Source organism: Cololabis saira, chromosome 17 (genome assembly GCF_033807715.1).
Source record: "Cololabis saira isolate AMF1-May2022 chromosome 17, fColSai1.1, whole genome shotgun sequence".
NCBI lineage: Eukaryota > Metazoa > Chordata > Actinopteri > Beloniformes > Belonidae > Cololabis > Cololabis saira.
In genome coordinates, this window is record NC_084603.1 from 42,894,632 (window position 1) to 42,921,128 (window position 26,497).

At 46.8% G+C, this 26,497-nt stretch overlaps 1 protein-coding gene across 7 annotated transcripts in view; it reads right to left on the reverse strand.

Annotated features, from left to right (window-relative positions):
* The window catches only part of cep68 (centrosomal protein 68), a 40,303-nt gene that overhangs the window by 9,098 nt on the left and 4,708 nt on the right, over positions 1–26,497 (reverse strand). For 3 of the 7 annotated variants that reach the window (XM_061744991.1, XM_061744992.1, XM_061744993.1), the window contains 6 exons: positions 18,860–18,942; positions 18,522–18,774; positions 16,667–17,725; positions 6,827–6,953; positions 6,416–6,612; positions 1,559–1,681 (listed from right to left, as the gene is read on the reverse strand). In XM_061744991.1, the coding sequence (XP_061600975.1) occupies positions 1,559–1,681; positions 6,416–6,612; positions 6,827–6,953; positions 16,667–17,725; positions 18,522–18,740 (1,725 nt within the window). In that variant the 5' untranslated portion in view covers positions 18,741–18,774; positions 18,860–18,942. The remainder of the gene's footprint in view (positions 1–1,558; positions 1,682–6,415; positions 6,613–6,826; positions 6,954–16,666; positions 17,726–18,521; positions 18,775–18,859; positions 18,943–26,497) is intronic. The other 4 variants (XM_061744997.1, XM_061744996.1, XM_061744995.1 and 1 more) reach the window with 4 other exon arrangements.

Sequence of the window (26,497 nt, forward strand, 5' to 3'; positions counted from 1 at the left end):
ACATCGGACGCTCTCTGTCCATCTCCCTCCAGCAGCTGCCACTTTATTGGGGTTTTTGTAGTGAAATGAGGAGGAATCATAGAGATAACTTCTCATTTCAACTAACTGGATCAGCTGTTCCTCATCCGTGACCGTTTCCTACAGCGCTTTCAACCGGCTTTCAACGCAAGCAACAGGAAGAAAATAGAAGCAGGGCATCCGACAAATGTTCAGCTCAAAACGCTGCGCTGCGTCGCGCTGCGTCGCGCTGCGTCGCGCTGCGTCGCGCTGCGTCGCGCCGTCGCTGCGGTCAGTTAGGACAGTCCAATAGAAAATAAAGCAATGGAATTGATTTTGTCGCTGACGCTCGCATCGCATGCATGACACGGTGTAAAGGCTGATTTATGGTTCCGCGTTACACCAATGCAGAGCCTACGCGTAGGGTACGCCATACCCTATGGCGTAGGGTCTGCGTTAATTTAACGCAGAACCATAATTCAGAATTAACTCCGCTGGCCGGAATTTCCTCCATTTTTCCGTAGCGGTGTATCGCGTCATTCAGGCAGACAATCAGCACAGAGCCTCATTATCATAGCCCCGCCCACTCAGAATCCTGCATAGAGAATGAGATTAGAAACGGTAAAAATAGAGACATGGCCCAATCAAAAGCTTGTTTAAAATAGACATTAAATGCCATAATAGGTCACCTTTAAGCATTGGTGCTCTGACCCAACGGTCATTTGAAGATTAAAATATAACCATTTTCAGTTCTAAGGGTTTATGTATCAGGATTTAAAAAAAAGTTGATAAACCAAAGTTGGGTGAGCATAATCTTAAATAAAAAAAACAGGACAAGAAATATTGATAGAAATGAAGACGAAAGGCAAAACCAGTTTGTGAAAGACTAGCATCCCCTAATGATGTCAGGACTTGGGAGAGAAAGTGGCTGCAGGTAATTCAGTGTATTAAATTATTTGGCAGCAAGAGTGAGCACCTCAGTAACAGCAGACTTGGCTGACCGCTGGTCTGGACCTTTCAGGTGTGTGCCACAATGCTGAGGAAAACAGTTATTAAAGACACCTGTTGTTGCGGATCAATCTAAACTCTGGAGTCCACCGTTGGACTGGTGACCCATCCGGGGTCAAAGCCCCCTCTCACCCAATGATGGGACAGCATCTTGAACAATGTCCTAACACATCAAACCCTACAACTCAATGAGCATGCACTTTTTCACACGACGGTGTCCAGACTGACAAAAAATATCACTGCAACACAGAAGCCCAAAGTCTCGTGTTATTTAGTGTCGGCAATGAACTAGAGAAAAAACCCTACAACAAAAACTAAATAATTATATTTTCATGTCAGCGTATTTTCTACATTTACCTCCTATAAAACCACTAGACCCTCCAGTCTTTTGATCTTTAAGAAACCCAAAGTCTTGGTTAATGTCAGTCACTGTATCTAAAAGAAAGAAACAAAAAAAAAAACTAAGAAGGTGGAAAAAAAGCTGCCCATAAAGAATATCTTGGTATTTTTGACTCCGTCATGGCTGTAGACAAGTTACAAGCTCAGTTCTCACCTGATATTCAGTCATAGAAGACCTCACGCTGTCTATGTCCACAGTGGGTGCAGCAAGCCGCTCCATCCTCCGGGACACTGCATACAGCTGCTGGATGAGAAGCTCCAGCTGTGAACAGAAGACCTGGAACATGCACAACATTCACGGCTGTTACCATTCTGTGAGGCTAGTACTTACACACATTATAATATAACCCTGGATTCACACCGAAAGCGTTAAAAAAAACGCCTGTGGTGGCTCAGGACGCCTGCATGGCCCTGCTTGCCAAAGTCTGTCGTTGCCTGCCGACGCCTGCAGTGGGCGGGGCCTGCAGGGGCGGGGTCTGGAAGGGAGGGGCCTGCAGGGGCGGAGCTTTCAAGCTGCGCTGCAGAACTGGAGGGAACAAAGTGCATATAGTCTACATATATCTATATATAGCTGCACATCTTCAGTTTCCTATTTCACCATGGATCACACTTTGGGAAGCTTTCTTTATATTTCGGCATTATTTCCACATAGATAAGAGTAAGTTTGATGCTCCTTAACAAGTTTGGTCCTGGATCAACAGCTGCAGTCTGTTTGCGGTGAACACTGACACACCGGCTCGGAGTGGATTTGGTCATAATGTTTAAACTGTGTTTTGTGATTAATAAGCACAGTTTTTAATTATTTTGCGTTGGATCGATGTAGTAAATAAAATCAGTTACGTGTTTCACATGAGCAGTTCAGGTAAAAACTGCAGTCAAATTAGCAAAAATATCAGTTTGCTGGATGAAATATATGAATTCCTGATAAAATAAGTTTGTTATTCCACAGCTCTGCTCATGTACGCATGTGAATGAGTGTACGTTTGTGTGAACATGAAAGTACAATCTGCGTTGAGGCTTCTTGCTTTGGGAATCCTGGTCTGTGATTGGACGCTGCCTCGGCGTTGCCACTGATCATTTGCATAAAGTTGAGATTTTGTAACTTCAAATTGACGCTCTGGACGCGCTGCTAACAACGCCTCCGATGCCTCTCGCAGTGAGCTTCATATAAAATGAATGGCAGCCAGACGCCTATGACGCCTGCGGAGCTTTTGGTGTGAATCCATGGTTAGTATTAAAAATGTGACATACTGATATTGGTTTAATTGTATGCATATATTATTGTAAGCAATACACCACAACTTACTAATGAGTTCTCACTCAAACATATGAGGGAGATTGATTTTCTCTAATGCTGCTTGACATAAAAGATGGCAATAAAGGAAAACAGTAAATGACACAAGTGGGTGTAAGGCTGTCGTGCAGACCGAGGATATGCTAGAAACTTTCTGCCCCTCTGGTGTGTTAATGCCTCGGCACCCCCCGAGAAGAGCAAGAGGAACCAGCCAGAGGGAGGGAGATCTGGGCCTCACAGCTTCAGCTGCTGCTCCTGTGACCAAACCCAGATAAGCGGAAGTTAATGTGCCTTCAAACACTTCCACATATGGCCGGGCTGGGAATCGACTTCCTGGTTGAAGGACAACCTACTTTACACTGATCCACAGCCACCTGATGACATCATGTGTACATTGTGTGCCCATCCATCAAAAGTGCTGGTATTATTCACATTATTTTAGTTTTAGACCAATGTAGCCACAAGGGGGGTACAAGCCAATGGCTCATTGTGCGGTCTCAAGCCCGGATAAATACAGAGGGTTGTGTCAGGAAGGGTATCCAACGTAAAACCTTTGCCAAATAAAACACACAAATCAAATCTACGACTTCCATACCGGATCGGTCGAGGCCCGGGTTAAAATTGACCGCCATCGGTGCCGTTCACGTACAGGGTAACAGTGGAAATTGGACTACTGTTCGTCAAAGAAGGAGTGGAGGAAAGTTTGCTCGTAGGAAGAGAGCGAAGAGGAACGTCAAGAGTCTAGGACTGAGAGTAGGAACTTTGAATGTTGGAACTATGACAGGAAAAGGTAGAGAGCTGGTTAACATGATGCAGACGAGGAAGGTAGATATACTGTGTGTCCAGGAGACCAGGTGGAAATGCTAGAAGTTTAGGAGCAGGGTTCAAGTTGTTCCATCATGGTGTTTGTTAGGAATGTCCTGGAGGAAGACTGTCAGATAGAGTAATGAGTCTGAAGCTAGAAATCGAAGGTGTGATGTTCAATGTTGTTAGTGGGTATGCTCCACAGGTAGGATGTGAGCTAGAAGAGAAGGACAAATTCTGGCAGGACCTTGATGAAGTGATGCAGAACATCCCTAGAAGTGAGAGAGTTGTCATTGGTGCAGACTTTAATGGACACGTTGGTGCAGGAAATAGAGATGATGAGGAGGTGATGTGCAGGTTTGGGATCCAGGAGAGGAATGCAGAAGGACAGATGGTGGTGGACTTTGCAAAAAGGATGGAAATGGCTGTAGTGAATACTTTCTTCCAGAAGAGACAGGAACATAGGGTGACCTATAAGAGTGGAGGTAGGCGTTGTGTAGACGGTGTAACCTGAAGGAGATCAGTGACTGCAAAGTAGTGGTAGATGAGAGTGTAGCCAGCAATGGCGCTGGAAGTGGGGGGGCCAGGGGGCCATTGGCCCCCCCACTTTTCCCTCCTCTCACATTCTTTTTAAGTTGTGAATCACTCCTCAAATGCCCCTATATTGCAATACTTACGGGAAAAAGACATCCGACTGCGTGGAAGATTGTTGTCGTGACTTAGAGACGGGTAAAGCTACACAGCTAATTATTGACAGAAAGGAGACCGCCAGATAATTTGGCCAAAGAGAAAGATACTTCAATGCAGAATGGTACAAAAATAGACAATGGTTAACTTTGTGCAAAACCAGAAGGCGAGCCTTCTGTGAAATATGCAGATTTGCTGCTGTCAAACAGCTTGTAACCTTCTTCAAATGTGGAGATGATGGCTTTGTTAAGTCCGGAGTTAATAACTGGAAAAAGTGCCCAAGCATCCTAGACAGCCATGAGAAGTCTCTCTTTCACAAAGAGTGTGTCCAAAAAGGGTGCTTACTTCAGTCAAACACCCGTCAATATTCAGCTTGTCAAACAAGAGCGCATTGAGCAGGAGAAAAGAAGGGATGGAATGATGAATGCACTGTCTACAGTTTCTAACCCGACAGGGGCTGGCGATCAGAGGGCATACTGATAAGGAGAGCAATTTTCGAAAGCTTGTCGAACGCACACGCAAACACGCACACGCACACGCACACGCACACACACACTTACACACTTTCTGGCCACCCGTCACTGACGCCGTCACTGACGCCGTCACTGACGCCGTCACTGACGCCGTCACTGAAATTGTAACTACGCGTCAAGGCGACGCAGACCAAACGCAGACGAGAGGGCTGTGATTTCCGGTTTCCGGTTTGAAGCAGTCGTGAACTTTCAGCGCTCTTTTCTTCGTGTATGTGTGATTTTTTTTTTTTGCACAATAGTTGTCCTTATCTCTTTGATTCACTGTGACCGGAAAAAGTCGAATAAACCACTCACAGATCGCAAATTAGCAGTCGCGGGGGGTACTGCACCGCGGAGAAATGGAGTGACGGAGAAGTCCGAAGGGTTCACGATGGCGTCACGGTGACGGCATAGGCACGGCGTCGATTTGACGCAGAACCAGAAAAGCTTTAGCCGCAGCAAGACAGAGTTTATGTGTGTGAATGAGAAGAACCCAGGTGGAAGAGTGAGGTTACAGGGGGAAGAGATAGAGAATGTGGAGGATTTTAAGTACTTGGTGTGCAGGCGGGATGGAGCGGGTGGAGAAAAGTGTCAGGTGTGATGTGTGATAAAAATGTTTCAGTTAAAATGAAAGGAAAGGTGTATAAAACTGTGGTGAGACCAGTGATGCTGTTTGGTCCAGAGACAGTGTAACTGAGGAAAAGACAGGAGGCAGAGCTGGAGACAGCAGAGATGAAGATGCTGAGGTTCTCTAAGGGAGTGACCAGACTGGACAGGATCAGGAATGAGGACGTCAGAGGGACAGCACATGTTAGAGGCTTTGGAGATAAAGTCAGGGAGGCCAGACTGAGATGGTTGGGACATGTCCAGAGGAGAGATAGTGAATATATTGGTAGAAGGATGCTGAGTTTGGAACTGCCAGGCAGGAGGCCCAGAGAAAGACCAAAGAGGACACATAAGGGTTTATAGATCTAGTGAAAGAGGACATGAAGGTAGTTGGGGTAAGAGTAGAGGATGCAGAATACAGGCTCAGATGGAGGCAACTGATTCGCTGTGGCGACCCCTGAAGGGAAAAGCCGAAAGGAGAAGAAAAAGATTGCAGTTTTAGACCTCATAGAGACACATGTATGTCAATATTAAGAGAATCAGTGTAACAACAGGTCATATTTGATGAATCTACAGCAAAATGTTACTGTTTCTAAAATTAAGTCAATATAGTGACCTTTGAGAACTGTTTCCTTGACGCTGTGTTGTGTGAAAAGTAAGCACAGATGATACCCAGCTGCAGCGGAGGTGTGTGTGATGTGCAGTTGGTGTGCCTTTCCAATCTGTTAACGTGCACAAAATGAAAGTGATAAAGCTGAGCACAGAGATGCCACACAGAGGTGAAGCCCTATGAATGGTTTGGCTTCAGTCAAAAAGTCCAGAGGTCAGTTCAAAACTGTTGCTGTGGAAATGTATGGAGAGAACTGAACCAATCAGTTGCTGGGTAAAAATACTTAAAAATCATGTAGCTGAGGCTTTTCTGGGGCTTTTGAATAATTGAGATCGTATGTGAAAATATGAAGATGGTTAGATGATATTTGTGGTGGACATATACAGTTGAATATGGATTCAGCAAGTTTCAAGCACCACAGTAGGAAGGCACAGTGACCCGCTACCACCACTGATTTACTGTGAGACTGCTGAATAACAGATACGATTGTGTTGTTACCTGAATGTGTTGCATCAAAGTGTAATTCTGATCCTGATCCTCTGGTCTGTTCTTCGGACTGGGAATGGTGGGGTCACACGGCCATTCTACCAAAGCCCCCATCTCCCTTAGTCGGGACTGTACAAATCCTCCTCCATCAGTTTCCACCCTGGAACCAAAAATCTTCCTGGAGGTCTCAGAGCCCCTGAGGTCACCTGCTGATGTACAAAAGAAACCAAAAAAATATTCATTCATCAGGATCCATCAGGAGGAGGACATGGTAATATCCGTTTATAATACAGTATGTTGACGTGACCCCTAAGAGAGCGTGGACCCAGAATTTGATGATCAAAACTTCAAACATTCATAGTAAATACATGTCAGAGAAACAGTCCTCTGCCTTTTTGTCCTCCTGCAGCTTTTTAACTTCACCTGCCCGTTCTTCATCCCCCTGTTTCTCAGGTAAATGAGTGGAGGATGGGATGGATGTGGTGCCTGGGTGGAGAGACTCACAGCGGGCTGTCACAGGGCAGGTCAGCTTAGCCGTCAACTCCCTTACCTGCATGAGCAACAGGAAACAGACAACTCAAAATCTCCAGCTAAAAAACACCATTTTCCATGTGTTGCTTCAGACTTCCACAGAGTTTTTCCTTCAGTAGGGTACACCGAGAGCTGAGGAATTTTTTCAATTTTTTAAAGAAAACATATTTTTTAAATTTAATTTATATTGAACCAATAACTAAATGCATTTAATTGAATGAATAAAAGTATTCACTTTCTTAAAGTTATACCATATCTTCATATGAGAGTTTTGCTGACATCCTTTCTGAAGCCTATGAAACCTAGGGTTCACACCCTGATACAAATGGCTGTGTCGTTAACAGAGTTGGACAGACCTTGATGAAGGCCATTAATTAGAATCAGGTGTGTTGAAGCAGGGAAACATTTAAAACATGCAGGATAGGTGCTCTCGTGGACCAGGGTTGCAAACATCTAATTTGGTATTGACAACAAGCCTCCATCTAGTGAGCTGACCACAGTGCTGTTATGACATACACTCCCCAGCCACTTCATTAGGTACACCTGTCCAACTGTTTGTTAAAGCAATTTTCTAATCAGCCAATCACATGGCAGCAACTCAATGCATGTAGGCATGTAGACATGGTCAAGACGATCTGCTGCAGTTCAAACCAGCATCAGAATGGGGAAGAAAGGTGATTTAAGTGACTTTGAACGTGGCACGGTTGTTGGTGCCAGACGGGCTGGTCTGAGTATTTCAGAAACTGCTGATCTACCGGGATTTTCACCCACAACCCTCTCTAGGCTTTACAGGGAATGGTCCGAAAAATATCCAGTGAGCAGTTCTGTGAGCGTAAATGCCTTGTCGATGCCAGAGGTCAGAGGAGAATGGCCAGACTGGTTGAGCTGATACAGAGGCAACAGTAACTCAAATAACCACTTGTTAAGGCTGATTATGGTTCTGCAACAAATCGACGCCGAGCGTGCGCCACAGATTGCGCCGCGTAGCGCACCCCACGCCGCACGCCACGCCGTGCCTGATGTGCACCTCCCACAAATTGTGACTACGTGTCAAGAGGTCGCAGACCCAACGCAGACTGAGGGGGCTGTGATTGGTTCGATTGGTAGCAACGCATTTCAGGTTCCGGTTCGTGAAGCAGTCGTGAACTTTCAGCGCTCTTTTCTTCGTGTATGTTTGATTTTTTTTTTGTTTTGTTTTTTTGCACAATAGTTGTCCTTATCTCTTTGATTCACTGTGACTGGAAAAGTTGGATAAACCATTCAGGAAAAGATTGCATCCCCCTAGGGGGGTACTGCACCGCAGAGAAATGGAGTGTTGGAGAAGTCCGAAGGTTTCACGACGGCGTCACGGCAGCGACGTGTGCTCTGCGTTGGTGTAGCGCAGAACCATAATCCAGCCTTTACAACCGAGGTCTGCTGAAGAGCATCTCTGAATGCACAAGACATCGAACCTTGAGGCGGATAGGGTACAGCAGCAGAACCACACCTGTCAGCTAAGAACAGAAAACTGAGGCTGCGATACACACAGGCTCACCAAAACTGGACAACAGAACATGGAAAAAGTTGCCTTGTCTGATGAGTCTCCATTTCTGCTGCCACATTTAGATGTAAAGGTCAGAATTTGGAGTGAAAGCATGGATCCATCCTGCCTTGTATCAACGGTTCAGGTTGGTGGTGGTGGGGTAATGGTGGGGGGGATATTTTACTGGCACACTTTGTAGTACCAGTATTGTGTCAACACCACCGCAACACCGGTTGCGGCGGCGTCTCCCCGCCCCGCCCCCCGGCCCAGCTGACAGAAGGTAAGCTGTTGGCTGCGCCCGACACCTGAATATTCTGTGCAGTTGTTTTTTCTGCTAAAACAAAAAAAAAAAAGGAAAAGAAAGACAGTTGCCTTTTTTTTTTGGCCTGTCTTTGCAACCGTGGTGACGGCAGCAGTCGCTCCATCTCCACTTATTGAGGTGACATTATTATTTTCCTTACAGTTATTTTTTCTTTAAAAAAAAAAAAGAAAAAAAGAAATAATAGAAAAAAGGAAAAGAACAGCCGCCCTTTTGGCCTGTTTTGCGGACGTGGTGACGGCGGCGTTTCCGACCCCCTCTCCCACTGACACATCCGTGCTGACGGTAGCGTGGCCGCTCCCCTCTCCCGCCGGCATATTGGTGGTGACGGCAGCGTGCTCGCTGTGGTGATGGCAGCGTTTCTGCTCCCCTCTCCCACTGACACATCCGTGCTGACAGTAGCGTGGCCGCTCCCCTCTCCCGCCGGCATATTGGTGGTGACGGCAGCGTTGCTCGCTGTGGTGACGGCAGCATTTCCGCTCCCCTCTCCCACCGACACCTAGGTGGTGACGGCAGCGAGTCCGCTCCCCTCTCCCACCGGCACATCCGTGGTGACGGCAGCGTGACCGCTCCCCTCGCCCACCGACACATTCGTGTGGACGGCAGCGTGTCTGCTCCTCTCTCCTGCCAGCACATCTGTGGTGACGGCAGCGTGTCCGCTCCCTCTCCCACCGGTCGCTGTGATGGAGCGTTCAAGCCCAGGGTGCATGGCCGCCCTGGATCCTGCGGATGACCAGGACCTCTGCGTGTCGTGCCTGGGCCCTGAGCAGCCGGAGGCGTCGGCCAGCCTCCCCTCATCCCAGCCGGGGTCTTCTCTGAAGCGATCGGCAAAGAGAGTGGTGGGGGCCCCCAAACGACGGCAGATGACGAGCCAGCTCTCCTCTAAGGTAGATCGCTTGGCCGCCGACATGGAGCAGATGAAGGCGCTCCTCCTCAATCTGCAGCCTGGTACTGGCCAAGTGGAACCTGCCATGCCAGAGTTTGCTCTGGGGTCGCCACCGCTGCTGCCAGAGGACGCCATCTCCATTGCAGCCTCGGCGAGCCACTTCAACGTGTCATCAGGGGACCCGGCCTCACAGGGCTCGGGGTTTTCCTCGCACTCATCTGCCCAGAGCTCTCGGGAGGGGACGGCTTGTTCCTCCGTGGAGAGCGTTATCCGCACTGCCCTGGCGCACTTGCAGCTGGATACACCGCGTGCGGAGGTGGCCTCTAGCGCCTTCCACAGGCGCAATCCTTCTCCGGTGGGATTCACCATTCCGCCTTCGTCGGATTTTTTGAGGGAGCTGCACTCATGCTGGAGAGATGTCACAGCCCTCTCCAGGCTAACAGCTGATGACCGTGCTCTGACGGCGATGGGGGACGCTGCAGTAGCTGGTCTCCACCACATGCCCCCCATCGAGCCCTCCATTGCAGCATTGATAGTGGCTCCTGATGAGGCTCTGAAGCCAGATCCCAAGTGTAGGGTTACTGATGGGCATATTTGTAAGGCTTATGACACAGCGGTGCGCATTGGCCGGCTGGGGAACAACCTTTCTCATCTGCTACTGGCTCTCTCCACCTCCCTGCAGGATGCACAGGTGGATGATTCCACACGGGACTTGTGTGATGTGTCCCTACAGGCTTTTGCCTCCCAGACGAGGGAGCTGGGGCGGCTGATGTCCACCCTGGTGCACACGCGCCGTCATGTCTGGCTGGCGCAGTCACCCCTGACGGAGACTGCTCGTAGGGTTCTTCATCAGGCACCGGCAGAACCGAGGGAGCTGTTTGGGGCAACTGCCCTGGAAGCTCTGAACCGCACCGCCCTGGCCGATGAGACCAGGCAGCGACTGGTGCACCTTCATAGGAGGGCGCCCGCTTCCAGTACACCGAGGGGCCCTTCGTCTGCCCCTGGATGTCGCCCCCAGCCACCTGCCCGCAGGAGCCAGCGCAGCTCCCAACGGCCCGTTGGACAGCCTGCCGGGGGCTTTCGCCCCCCTGTGCGCGGACCGCCCCAGCAGCGTCGGGGTGTTGGCCTCGACCATCGCCCCCCCGGCACGTCCAGAGGCCGGGGGAGACAGCGCTAGGGCCACGGGGCCGGTCGTCGGCTGCTTTTCCCGGCAGCAGCTCAGTCACTGGGCTGCCTGCTCGTCGGACCCCTGAGTAATTTCCACTTTAACCCACGGGTACGTACTGCAGTTCCACTGCACCGGCCCCCTACCTCCGGCCGGGTCAAGATGACCGTCATCAGAGACCCGGCGAACATTCTGGCTCTGACTCAGGAGTTATCCGTCCTGCTGGCCAAGGGCGCCATTGTGCCGGTAGACCCACTGCTGCAGCCCCGGGGGTTCTACTCAACCTACTTTCTTGTCAGCAAGAAAGACGGCGGCCTTTGTCCCATCTTGGACCTGATTGGCCTCAACGGGTACATGAAGGCCCTGCCCTTCTGGATGCTGACCACAGCAGATGTTCTGCGTGCGGTCGGTCAGGGGGAGTGGTTTACGACGGTAGATCTACAGGACGCTTACTTTCACGTGCCGATTGCGGCACAGCACCAGCGGTTCCTGAGGTTCGCCTATCAGGACCGCCATTACCAGTTCAGGGTGCTCCCGTTCGGGATCTCCCTGTCCCCAAGAGTTTTCACCAGGTGCGTGGTGGCAGCCCTCGCTCCCCTGCAGGCACAGGCTATGAAGGTTCTGCCGTACCTGGACGACTGGCTGATATGCGCGCCGTCCCGAGAAGTGGTGGCAGACACGGCCCTCCTTTTGTCGCATGTGGCCAAACTAGGGCTCACAGTGAACTGTGAGCTGTCTGGCTCCCTCCCAGCGAGTCGCCTACTTGGGATTGGTACTCGACTCGGTGACCATGAGGGCCTGTCTCTCACCGCGGCGTGTGAGCGACATCCTGCGGCTCCTCCCCCGATTCAGGAGGGAGGCAGACGGCTGCCTTACGTCCAGTTCCTGCAGCTTTTGGGCAAATTAACAGCCGCCTCGGCTGTTGTGCCTTTGGGCCTGCTGACGCTACGTCCCCTGCTGATGTGGCTGAACAGCCTTCGCCTGGATGCCGAAAGGCACAGGCACAGGCTGGTCAGGGTGTCGCGGGTGTGTGTCCATGCCCTGGCACCCTGGAAAGACAGGGCATTCCTGCTGGGGGGTGTGCCCTTGGGCACTATCCCCTCCTTCCGGGAGACTGTCACCGCAGATGCCTCCCTCTCGGGGTGGGGTGCTGCTTGGCGCGGCAGGCCTGCCCAAGGGCAGTGGTCTGCGTGGGACCGCACACGCCACATCAATGTGCTGGAGCTCCGTGCTGTACACCTCGCACTCGAGCACTTTTTACCTCACCTGTGGGGGAGGCACGTACTGGTTCGGTCAGACAATATGTCCACGGTCTCCCAGATCAACCACCAGGGGGGCACCAGGTCTGCACAGCTGCTGCGGGTGTCCTGGGGCCTTCTGACATGGGCCGCTCCTCGCCTCCTCAGCCTGCGGGCGATGTACCTGCCAGGAGACAGGAATCAGGTGGCGGACTTCCTGTCCCGACACAAGCCTCCCCCGGGAGAGTGGCGGCTTCATCCGGAGGTAGTGGGGACGATTTGGGTCCTGTTCGGCAGAGCAGTGATGGACCTCTTCGCCTTGGGCGACTCTGCTCACTGCCCCCTCTGGTTCTCCTGGACAGAGGAGACCAGTCCTCTGGGTCAGGATGCCCTAGGGCACGAGTGGCCCGACGGGCTCCTATGCGCGTTCCCCCCACTCCCTTTGATCCTGCCGACGTTGCAAAGGGTCCTCCAGAGAGGTCACAGGCTCCTCTTGGTGGCCCCCTTCTGGCCGGGGAAACCGTGGTTCCCACTACTCCGGAGGCTCTGCTGCGACACGCCATGGCGCCTCCCCGACCGGAGGGACCTTCTGTCCCAGCTGGGGGGTCAGATTTGGCATCCCGACCCCCGTCGCCTTCAACTCTGGGTCTGGCCACTGCAGGGCCCGACCCGTTAGTGTCAAGCTGTACTGAGCCCGTCAGGGCTACCATCTTGAACGCCCATGCGCCCTCCACCCGCCTCCAGTATGAGTGCAAGTGGAGGAGATTCTCTGCCTGGTGTGCGGACAGGGCAGAGGACTCTATGTTGTTCCCTGTGGCCACGATCCTGGAGTTCCTTCAGTCCCTCCTGGTTGATGGCCGTGCTCAGTCCACTTTGAGGGTGTACGTGGCGGCCATTTTATCACGACATGCCCTGGTCGAGAATGCCACCGTGGGGTGCCACCGGCTGGTTTCTCTCTTTCTTAGGGGGGCTCTGAGGCTGCACCCCCCGAGGACCCCAAGGGCCCCGGTGTGGGACCTGTCCATGGTGCTAGGTGCCCTCTCTTCTCCACCTTTTGAGCCCTTGGCCCAGGTGGACCTGAAGTGGCTTTCCATGAAGACGGCTTTTCTCTTGCTATGACGTCGGCAAAGCGAGTCAGTGAGTTACATGCCCTCTCAGTCAGCGGGTACGTGGCGTTCCTGCCCAAGGTCCTGCCGCGCGATCATGCTAATCGGCCTATCCAGCTTGCCCGGTTCGACCCCGAGCCTGCGGAGGGTGGACCGAGCCCTTTGTGCCCCGTACGGGCCCTTGCTGCTTATGTTGCTTCCACCGCGCCTGTGCGACGGTCGGAGCAGCTTTTTATCTGTCATGGTGGCCCTAACAGGGGGCATGCTATTTCAGACAACGCCTGTCCCACTGGGTGGTGGACACCATTGAGCACGCCTACAGGGCCAGTGGCCGCCCCTTACCAATGGGGGTGAGGTGCCACTCGACCAGAAGCGTCTCAGCTTCTTTGGCTGCCCTGAAGGGGGTGCCTCTGGAAGACATCTGCACAGCGGCTTCGTGGGCGTCGCCGGACACGTTTTTACCGGATCAATGTCGCCACTCCCCAACCATTGGGCGTGGTTCTACTCCCGGGTCCTTCTGCCCCTGGTCAGTGAGGTAAGTGACCGGGCTTCTACGTGACATTGTTGGTATTCGTCATCCAGTGCTTACAGCACTGCCTGGCGGTCAGTAGGGACGAAATAGAACGAAAGTTACGCCTGTAACTACGGTTCTATGAGTCCCTGATGACCGCCAGGCCTGCCGGTCACTCCGAATCCTCGTGCTCTCGCGAGAAGATTCTAGGAGATGATCCCATGCTGACACCGGAAGTTATACCCCTTCCGGGGGTCATGCAGGGGTCACGGGTGACGTGACATTGTTGTTATTTGTACTCGACATACGAGTACAAATGCGCATGCGCGAGGGGAGATATCCAGTGCTTACAGCACCGCCTGGCGGTCATCCGGGAATCCGGAACTTTCGTTTTATCATCATTGTATGAAGCTTTTTTTTTTTTTTTTTTTTTTTTACATATATATGAGGGGGGGTAGGCATCTGCTGCAAATCTGAAATGAGAGAAACACAGGAAAATACAAAACGGGCACACAAGCCTTTGGAATCTGCAAGAGGGAAAACAAACAAACAAGAAACAGGAAGAGACACAAACAACAACCATTCCAGGTCTCTAAAACTAAATAAGTACTAGGCTACTCCGATTATCTGTCCTTGAAACTGTGGGGTGAGCATGTAGGTGAGTGAGCAGGTGTGTATGTCTGTGTAAATGTGTGTGTGCAAGGTAAAAACAAGGCTTTACCTGAACTGCAACTATAGTGGAGGAGGGAGAGCACAACCACGCCACCCGAGACCAGAACCTGACAAGGAAGAAACCCGAACCCAGGCCACCAGCAGCCCATAAAAAGGACAGGAGGAAACCCCCCGCCAGCAAGCCCCGCATCCTCCCTCAATTTCTGGTTCATGACCAAACCTGACCCTCTTCAGAGAGATTTTTGTGAAGCAAAGAAACTGTCAATCACAACTTGCTCTAAAGTCCTGGCTGTTCATTAATGCACAGCTGATCAGAATATCTACAATAAGGAAAATCTTCAACTGAGGGAAATAACTGGATTGCTACTATTCTTCCTAGATGACAGATAAACATGCACACAAGCAGCTCTTATAGAGGTAAGACAGAGACCAACGCCTCACCACGTGCAGAGTTATCAAAGGCACCCTTTGTTATAAGAAAGTTCATATAATCAGCCCATGGTGTAAAAACAAACAAAGGTTCACAGTAACCAAACCTCCACGGTCCTCCACTCATAACTGACAGCAAATTCAGATAATTAGCTTAATTGCATTAGTGAGTGCACTTCCCTATAATAATAATGACTTGGATTTATATAGCGCCCTTCTAGGCACCCAGAGCGCTTTACAGAAATCATTATTCATCCATACACATTCTCTCTGGTGGTGGTAAGCTACGTTTGTAGCCACAGCTGCCCTGGGGCAGACTGACAGAAGCGTGGCTGCCATATCGCGCCTAACGGCCCCTCCGACCACCACCAACATTCATACACATCACACACACGAGGCAAGGTGGGTAAGGTGTCTTGCCCAAGGACACTACGACAGCAAACTGGGACAGAGCGGGATTCGAACCGCTGACCTTCGGATCATTGGACAACCCGCTCTACCACCTGAGCTACTGCCGCCCCGATATAGTGGCTTTATAACTATGTCTAGGTTCTATAAAGTGCTCCATGCATACACGCACACACGCACACGCACACGCGCACGCACGCAAGCATGCACGCACGCACGCACGCACGCACGCACGCACACAGTACTCATAGTGTTTGTCCTCTGTTCATTTCTATGAATGATGCATCAGAAACCCAGAAACCAACAATGCCACTGCTGTCCAAAACACGAGTGCTCCCTACCAAAGCCGCTCATGACCACAAGAATGTACAAGAAGGTTATCAGTGAGGTTTTTTTGGTGGATGATATTAAAATAGAATTCTTTGTTTTTCATCACAGGCAATATATTTCGAGGGGAAACAACTCTGTAAGAACCTAATCCCATCTGTGAAATGTTAGTAGTGTTATAATACTGGGGCGGCAGTAGCTCAGGTGGAAGAGCGGGTCGTCCAATGATCAGAAGGTCAGCGGTTCAAATCCCGCTCCGTCCCAGTTGCTGTCGTAGTGTCCTTGGGCATGACACCTTACCCACCTTGCCCCATGTGAATGTGTTTGAATGTTGGTGGTGGTGGTCGGAGGGGCTGTTTGGCACGATGTGGCAGCCACGCTTCAGTCAGTCTCCAGGGCAGCTGTGGCTACAAAACGTAGCTACCACCACTGGAGGGAATGTGTATGAATGAATAATGGTCTAAGTGTAGCACTTTGAGATTCATTGAAGCATTACAAGTTAAATTTATTATTATCATAATTGTTGAGGCCTGATTTGACACCAGGCTCACCAGGTTTCCTGAGTAATCAGTTCACAAATCCATGCGATGTAAGAGGTAGATATATACAAACAACCAGACACACTTTATGTGAGCTAATGTGTTTGTGTGCTATAATTCTTTTATGTTGTCTGTCATTATTCGGAGTGTCATGGTTTTACTAATTGTTTGTACTCTGTGTTTTAAGGGTTTAGTGTGTGTTTTTATATATGCCATCAACCTGCCAGGGACTGCAGATGTAAATTAGCCTGTATGGCTAAATCTGGCACATTTACATGATGAATTCATGTCAATCAATGTGCGTTGTCCCTTTTAAATAAATAAACTCACACCTACGGGCAATTTAGAATCATCATGGGGAGAACATGCAAACTCCACACTGCCGGGCCTGGGAGTCGAACCGGGAACCTTCTTGCTGTGAGGCAACAGTGCTAATCACCAAGCCACCATGCTGCCCACTTAAGAGGGTTCACAAACTTTTATTACTAATTCATACAGTGAAAGACATACTTATTGGTGAGGACAATGATAATTAGGAACAGCTACTTGGCTAAACAGGTGCATTTCAAACCGTTATGACAAACGTACAACCCACACGTCAAGCACTGACCTGTCTGGACAACTGCTGCAGGCCCTCCAGCTGCTCTGGGAGAGGCCAGAAATCCTCATCAATGTCCCCACAATCACATGTAAACCGTGGAAGAACACTGGTTGAATGGATAAAAGATCTGAAATTGGAGGAAAGCATTGTGTGCCGATGATGATGGCAACCATCATTCTTGTGATTATGTGTTCCTCCGCAGTCCAAATTCACAAAGGACAAATCCATGGTATCAGTAGGGGACAGCTGGGTACTTGAGAATGGACAGTCCGAGGATCTGGTGAAACCTTGGAGGTCAGGAGACCTGTAACTTGCACTGAGAGTGTTACTTTCTCTGGTCTCCCCTACCTCATTTCCAGAAAAGCCAAATTCTGACAAGCTGGTGGAATTGAAAAGGTGGTCCAGCTCAATTCCCGAGTCTTGGAGTTTGGCATCAGTTTGGGGAAGAGAATCTCCTTGCTGCTCAGAGATGTCCCATTCACTCTCCACATGTACTGGTCTTAGAGGGTACGTGTAGTCCAGCAGGGCTTTGTACTCTTTGTTTGGATTCCAGCTTGCAGACTTCCTGTCTGAAGATGGGGGTAAACCTTTAGGAATAGCACAAATCCAGTAGTTTTCCTGACTGGAAGACAAAGAAGCTACTTTTGAGACTGCAGGAGATCTTAGCTTTGCTTCTCCCCCTTCGGTCCCATCTCTATCCCAAAGCCTGATTTGAGTCTGGTCTGGTTTGGAGTAGCCTGAGCGAGGCGTGTAGGTAGGATACAGGACTGTGGAAGTCAACGGTGGCCTTACAGGAGGATTTAGTTTCTGGACTTCAAGAACAGAACTTGAGAGGCTCTGCTTAGCTGCTCTGGCACCATGAAGCAGTGGCCCTAAAGGAGGTTCTCCACAGCAAAGCTGAGGCTGGTCCAGGGCGCTCAGAGTTAGACGGGGATCTTCTCTGGTTGTTGGGCTCGGTGAGATGCTGTGGTGAGAGAGGCCATACTTCTCTGGAATAAGTGCCTCTCGTTGTCCTGTCATGGGTTTCATGTCTGCCAGTTCTCTTCTGTTAACACAAAGCTTTTTTTCCTAAAAAGACAAGAAAATGGAAATGTAGAAATAGTTCAAGTGAAGGCATTCATGGATAACAATAACATTTATTGATATTTACAAAACTTTTCTCAACAGACCTACTAGTTCTTAACATGAGAAATAAAGACAGATCAGGAAGCAGATGAAAACCAACCAATAATAATCTTTATCTGTCAGTAAACACCTTAAAAAACACACTGAAATGAGTCCTCCAGACGCAAGGCCACGTCTGTGACCACCAGATCAAAGAAACTAAAGAAACTTAAACAATTACAAAATAATATAAAATGGGATTAAGGAGCAAATTTAAGAGATCAGTAATCCAATCATTCTTGCACGTTGTAATCTGTAAAACTATTTAACTGGCAGAACTCCGGACCAACCAAAAACCCACAAACAAACTAATCGAGGAACAAAGACGGAGAACCCAAGGAAACTGTGTTTTTTTTATGAAAACTGCAGTCTGAGAGTTGGTGGATAGTGATCAGCTGGCTGCAATGTGTGCTGCTACACTACATGTGCTTTAGGTTTGAAAATGTGCATAGAAATAAAAGATAAAAAAGCAATGTTAAGTAAATACCATGGTTACCTTCAAACATGACAGAAACATTATGAGATCAATGATAAATACGTTCTCTCAACATCTCCATCATTAACTCTGACACCAGACCTAAATATAAAAATCATGATATTTAACAGACTGATAATAGCTCTGAATTCAAACCATGAAAAATAATTTCCATTAAGCTGATAGGTATATTAATTTGTTGAATACTTCCTTCATCCTCCTCACCTTCTCCGTGAACTTCTTTAAGATAGACAAATGCTGTTCTGTAGTGAACAGCGGTTTCCTCATCACATAGTGTCTGTCTGTCAGATACCTGGAGGTGACTGCCATGGACACATATTTCTTTGTCTCTCTACTGTCCTCTGGAGTTGGACTTAATGTCTTGCTGTGTTTTAAATGTGGAAGATGCATCCTCCATCGCTGGTGGCATCCATTGCCTTCCATCCTGATAAAAGGACATGTAGGAGTGTCGTCTCAACTACAGGGATGCACAACAGTGTGTCACGTTACAGAAATAAAACAGCATCTTCACAATACATTTTTCATCGTTGAGTATGTTGTACTTTTCACATTGATGGCAGAGTTTTGTGTCCTGTGTCTTCACTTGAGTAAAAGCCAGCCTGCTGAGCTTGATCACAGAAGGGCCCTGCAACAAAGGAAGAAATCATACTTTGATTTGGTATAATCCTTCAGAAATGTTAGACTTTGGGGCTACAAAATGTACTTTAAAAACAAATGTTAACTCCTCAAACCACTTACCAGGCAGACAGCATTATTCATATTATTCTAAACCAGATTATTCAGTACCGCTCAGTACAGCTCTAGTTACCAGAATAATCTCATAGAAAAGCATAATCATCTTTGGAGTTGCTTAGTGACAGTATCTGCGGGGTCGCGGAGCGGTAACTTCACGAGTATCAGGCAGCGTTCAGGCAATATAATGATATGTCATTCTTCACTTGACTAATCCAACAGCAGGCTCAGGCCTACCTGGCCTCACCTTATACTACTACACTACACCCCTACTACTACTAGCCTGATATACTACACTAGCCTGATGTACTACACTAGCCTGATGTACTACTACTAGCCTGATATACTACACTAGCCTGATATACTAGAGTAGCCTGATATACTACACTAGCCTGATATACTACACTAGCCTGATATACTAGAGTAGCCTGATATACTACACTAGCCTGATATACTACACTAGCCTGATATACTACACTAGCCTGATATACTACACTAGCCTGATATACCACACTAGCCTGATGTACTACTACTAGCCTGATATACTACACTAGCCTGATATACTAGAGTAGCCTGATATACTACACTAGCCTGATATACTACACTAGCCTGATATACTACACTAGCCTGATATACTACACTAGCCTGATATACCACACTAGCCTGATGTACTACTACTAGCCTGATATACTACACTAGCCTGATATACTAGAGTAGCCTGATATACTACACTAGCCTGATATACTACACTAGCCTGATATACTACACTAGCCTGATATACTACACTATACTACACTAGCCTGATATACTAGAGTAGCCTGATATACTACACTAGCCTGATGTACTACACTAGCCTGATATACTACACTAGCCTGATATACTACACTAGCCTGATATACTACACTAGCCTGATATACTACACTAGCCTGATATACTAGAGTAGCCTGATATACTACACTAGCCTGATATACTACACTAGCCTGATATACTACTACTAGTCTGATGTACTACTACTAGTCTGATGTACTACTACTAGCCTGATATACTACACTAGCCTGATATACTACACTAGCCTGATGTACTACACTAGCCTGATATACTACACTAGCCTGATATACTACACTAGCCTGATGTACTACACTAGCCTGATATACTACACTAGCCTGATATACTACACTAGCCTGATATACTACACTAGCCTGATATACTACACTAGCCTGATATACTAGAGTAGCCTGATATACTACACTAGCCTGATATACTACACTAGCCTGATGTACTACTACTAGTCTGATGTACTACACTAGCCTGATATACTAGAGTAGCCTGATATACTACACTGGCCTGATGTATTACTACTAGCCTGATATACTACACTAGCCTGATATACTACACTAGCCTGATATACTACACTAGCCTGATATACTACACTAGCCTGATATACTACACTAGCCTGATATACTAGAGTAGCCTGATATACTACACTAGCCTGATATACTACACTAGCCTGATGTACTACTACTAGTCTGATGTACTACACTAGCCTGATATACTAGAGTAGCCTGATATACTACACTAGCCTGATATACTACACTAGCCTGATATACTACACTAGCCTGATGTACTACTACTAGTCTGATGTACTACACTAGCATGATATACTACACTAGCCTGATGTACTACTTCTAGCCTGATATACTGCTACTAGCCTGATATACTACTACTAGCCTGATATACTACACTAGCCTGATATACTACTACTAGTCTGATGTACTACTACTAGCCTGATATACTACACTAGCCTGATATACTACTACTAGTCTGATATACTACTACTAGCCTGATATACTACACTAGCCTGATATACTAGAGTAGCCTGATATACTACAACTAGCCTGATATACTACTAGCCTGATATACTACACTAGCATGATGTACTACTTCTAGCCTGATATACTAGACTAGCCTGATATACTACTAGTAGCCTGATATACTACTAGTAGCCTGATATACTACACTAGCCTAATATACTACACTAGCATGATGTACTACTTCTAGCCTGATATACTAGACTAGCCTGATATACTACTAGTAGCCTGATATACTACTAGTAGCCTGATATACTACACTAGCCTGATGTACTACTACTAGCCTGATATACTACACTAGCCTGATGTACTACTAGTAGCCTGATATACTACACTAACCTGATATACTACACTAGCCTGATATACTAGAGTAGCCTGATATACTACACTAGCCTGATATACTACACTGGCCTGATGTATTACTACTAGCCTGATATACTACTACTAGCCTGATATACTACACTAGCCTAATATACTACACTAGCATGATGTACTACTACTAGCCTGATATACTACACTAGCCTGATGTACTACTACTAGCCTGATATACTACACTAGCCTGATATACTACTACTAGTCTGATGTACTACTTCTAGCCTGATATACTACACTAGCCTGATATACTACACTAGCCTGATATACTACTACTAGTCTGATGTACTACTACTAGCCTGATATACTACACTAGCCTGATATACTACACTAGCCTGATATACTACACTAGCCTGATGTACTACTACTAGTCGGATGTACTACTACTAGCCTGATATACTACACTAGCCTGATATACTACACTAGCCTGATGTACTACTACTAGCCTAATGTACTACTACTAGCCTGATGTACTACTACTAGCCTGATATACTACTACTAGCCTGATATACTACACAAGCCTGATATACTACACTAGCCTGATGTACTACTACTAGCCTGATATACTACACTAGCCTGATATACTACACTAGCCTGATGTACTACTTCTAGCCTGATATACTACACTAGCCTGATATACTACACTAGCCTGATGTACTACTACTAGCCTGATATACTACACTAGCCTGATATACTACACTGGCCTGATGTATTACTACTAGCCTGATATACTACTACTAGCCTGATATACTACACTAGCCTAATATACTACACTAGCATGATGTACTACTTCTAGCCTGATATACTAGACTAGCCTGATATACTACACTAGCCTGATGTACTACTTCTAGCCTGATATACTACACTAGCCTGATGTACTACTACTAGCCTGATATACTACACTAGCCTGATGTACTACTAGTAGCCTGATATACTACACTAACCTGATATACTAGAGTAGCCTGATATACTACTAGTAGCCTGATATACTACACTAGCCTGATATACTAGACTAGCCTGATATACTAGACTAGCCTGATATACTATACTAGCCTGATATACTACACTAGCCTGATATACTACACTAGCCTGATATACTAGAGTAGCCTGATATACTACACTAGCCTGATATACTAGAGTAGCCTGATATACTACACTAGCCTGATATACTACACTAGCCTGAACTACTACACTAGCCTGATATACTAGAGTAGCCTGATGTACTACTACTAGCCTGATATACTACTACTAGCCTGATATACTACACTAGCCTAATATACTACACTAGCATGATGTATTACTTCTAGCCTGATATACTAGACTAGCCTGATATACTAGACTAGCCTGATATACTACTAGTAGCCTGATATACTACTAGTAGCCTGATATACTACACTAGCCTGATGTACTACTACTAGCCTGATATACTACACTAGCCTGATGTACTACTACTAGCCTGATATACTACACTAGCCTGATGTACTACTAGTAGCCTGATATACTACACTAGCCTGATATACTAGACTAGCCTGATATACTACTAGTAGCCTGATATACTACACTAGCCTGATATACTAGACTAGCCTGATGTACTACACTAGCCTGATGTACTACTAGTAGCCTGATATACTACACTAGCCTGATGTACTACTACTAGCCTGATATACTAGAGTAGCCTGATATACTACAACTAGCCTGATATACTACTACTAGCCTGATATACTACACTAGCCTGATATACTACACTGGCCTGATGTATTACTACTAGCCTGATATACTACTACTAGCCTGATATACTACACTAGCCTGATGTACTACTTCTAGCCTGATATACTACACTAGCCTGATGTACTACTACTAGCCTGATATACTACTACTAGCCTGATATACTACACTAGCCTAATATACTACACTAGCATGATGTATTACTTCTAGCCTGATATACTAGACTAGCCTGATATACTACTAGTAGCCTGATATACTACACTAGCCTGATGTACTACTACTAGCCTGATATACTACACTAGCCTGATGTACTACTACTAGCCTGATATACTACACTAGCCTGATGTACTACTAGTAGCCTGATATACTACACTAGCCTGATATACTAGACTAGCCTGATATACTACTAGTAGCCTGATATACTACACTAGCCTGATATACTAGACTAGCCTGATGTACTACACTAGCCTGATGTACTACTAGTAGCCTGATATACTACACTAGCCTGATGTACTACTACTAGCCTGATATACTAGAGTAGCCTGATATACTACAACTAGCCTGATATACTACTACTAGCCTGATATACTACACTAGCCTGATATACTACACTGGCCTGATGTATTACTACTAGCCTGATATACTACTACTAGCCTGATATACTACACTAGCCTAATATACTACACTAGCATGATGTACTACTTCTAGCCTGATATACTAGACTAGCCTGATATACTACAACTAGCCTGATATACTACCACTAGCCTGATATACTACACTAGCCTGATATACTACACTGGCCTGATGTATTACTACTAGCCTTATATACTACTACTAGCCTGATATACTACACTAGCCTAATATACTACACTAGCATGATGTACTACTTCTAGCCTGATATACTAGACTAGCCTGATATACTACTAGTAGCCTGATATACTACTACTAGCCTGATATACTACACTAGCCTAATATACTACACTAGCATGATGTATTACTACTAGCCTGATATACTACTACTAGCCTGATATACTACACTAGCCTGATGTACTACTTCTAGCCTGATATACTACACTAGCCTGATGTACTACTACTAGCCTGATATACTACTACTAGCCTGATATACTACACTAGCCTGATATACTACACTAGCCTAATATACTACACTAGCATGATGTATTACTACTAGCCTGATATACTACTACTAGCCTGATATACTACACTAGCCTGATGTACTACTTCTAGCCTGATATACTACACTAGCCTGATGTACTACTACTAGCCTGATATACTACACTAGCCTGATATACTACACTGGCCTGATGTATTACTACTAGCCTGATATACTACTACTAGCCTGATATACTACACTAGCCTAATATACTACACTAGCATGATGTACTACTTCTAGCCTGATATACTAGACTAGCCTGATATACTACAACTAGCCTGATATACTACCACTAGCCTGATATACTACACTAGCCTGATATACTACACTGGCCTGATGTATTACTACTAGCCTTATATACTACTACTAGCCTGATATACTACACTAGCCTAATATACTACACTAGCATGATGTACTACTTCTAGCCTGATATACTAGACTAGCCTGATATACTACTAGTAGCCTGATATACTACTACTAGCCTGATATACTACACTAGCCTAATATACTACACTAGCATGATGTATTACTACTAGCCTGATATACTACTACTAGCCTGATATACTACACTAGCCTGATGTACTACTTCTAGCCTGATATACTACACTAGCCTGATGTACTACTACTAGCCTGATATACTACTACTAGCCTGATATACTACACTAGCCTAATATACTACACTAGCATGATGTATTACTTCTAGCCTGATATACTAGACTAGCCTGATATACTAGACTAGCCTGATATACTACTAGTAGCCTGATATACTACACTAGCCTGATGTACTACTACTAGCCTGATATACTACACTAGCCTGATGTACTACTACTAGCCTGATATACTACACTAGCCTGATGTACTACTAGTAGCCTGATATACTACACTAGCCTGATATACTAGACTAGCCTGATATACTACTAGTAGCCTGATATACTACACTAGCCTGATATACTAGACTAGCCTGATGTACTACACTAGCCTGATGTACTACTAGTAGCCTGATATACTACACTAGCCTGATGTACTACTACTAGCCTGATATACTAGAGTAGCCTGATATACTACAACTAGCCTGATATACTACTACTAGCCTGATATACTACACTAGCCTGATATACTACACTGGCCTGATGTATTACTGCTAGCCTGATATACTACTACTAGCCTGATATACTACACTAGCCTAATATACTACACTAGCATGATGTACTACTTCTAGCCTGATATACTAGACTAGCCTGATATACTACAACTAGCCTGATATACTACTACTAGCCTGATATACTACACTAGCCTGATATACTACACTGGCCGGATGTATTACTACTAGCCTGCTATACTACTACTAGCCTGATATACTACACTAGCCTAATATACTACACTAGCATGATGTACTACTTCTAGCCTGATATACTAGACTAGCCTGATATACTACTAGTAGCCTGATATACTACTAGTAGCCTGATATACTACACTAGCCTGATGTACTACTACTAGCCTGATATACTACACTAGCCTGATGTACTACTAGTAGCCTGATATACTACACTAGCCTGATATACTAGAGTAGCCTGATATACTACACTAGCCTGATATACTAGACTAGCCTTATGTACTACATTAGCCTGATCCATTAGCTCCAACAGGAACTAAGGTCTGCTCCAACAGCAGGAACTAAGGTCTGCTCCAACAGCAGGAACTAAGGTCTGCTCCAACAGCAGGAACTAAGGTCTGCTCCAACAGGAACTAAGGTCTGCTCCAACAAGAACTAAGGTCTGCTCCAACAGGAACTAAGGTCTGCTCCAACAGGAACTAAGATCTGCTCCAACAGGAACTAAGGTCTGCTCCAACAGGAACTAAGGTCTGCTCCAATAACAGGAACTAAGGTCTGCTCCAATAACAGGAACTAAGGTCTGCTCCAACAGGAACTAAGGTCTGCTCCAACAGCAGGAACTAAGGTCTGCTCCAACAGGAACTAAGGTCTGCTCCAACAGGAACTAAGGTCTGCTCCAACAGGAACTAAGGTCTGCTCCAACAGGAACTAAGGTCTGCTCCAATAACAGGAACTAAGGTCTGCTCCAACAGCAGGAACTAAGGTCTGCTCCAACAGCAGGAACTAAGGTCTGCTCCAACAGCAGGAACTAAGGTCTGCTCCAACAGGAACTAAGGGCTGCTCCAACAGGAACTAAGGGCTGCTCCAACAGGAACTAAGGTCTGCTCCAACAGGAACTAAGGTCTGCTCCAACAGGAACTAAGGTCTGCTCCAACAGGAACTAAGGTCTGCTCCAACAGGAACTAAGGTCTGCTCCAAC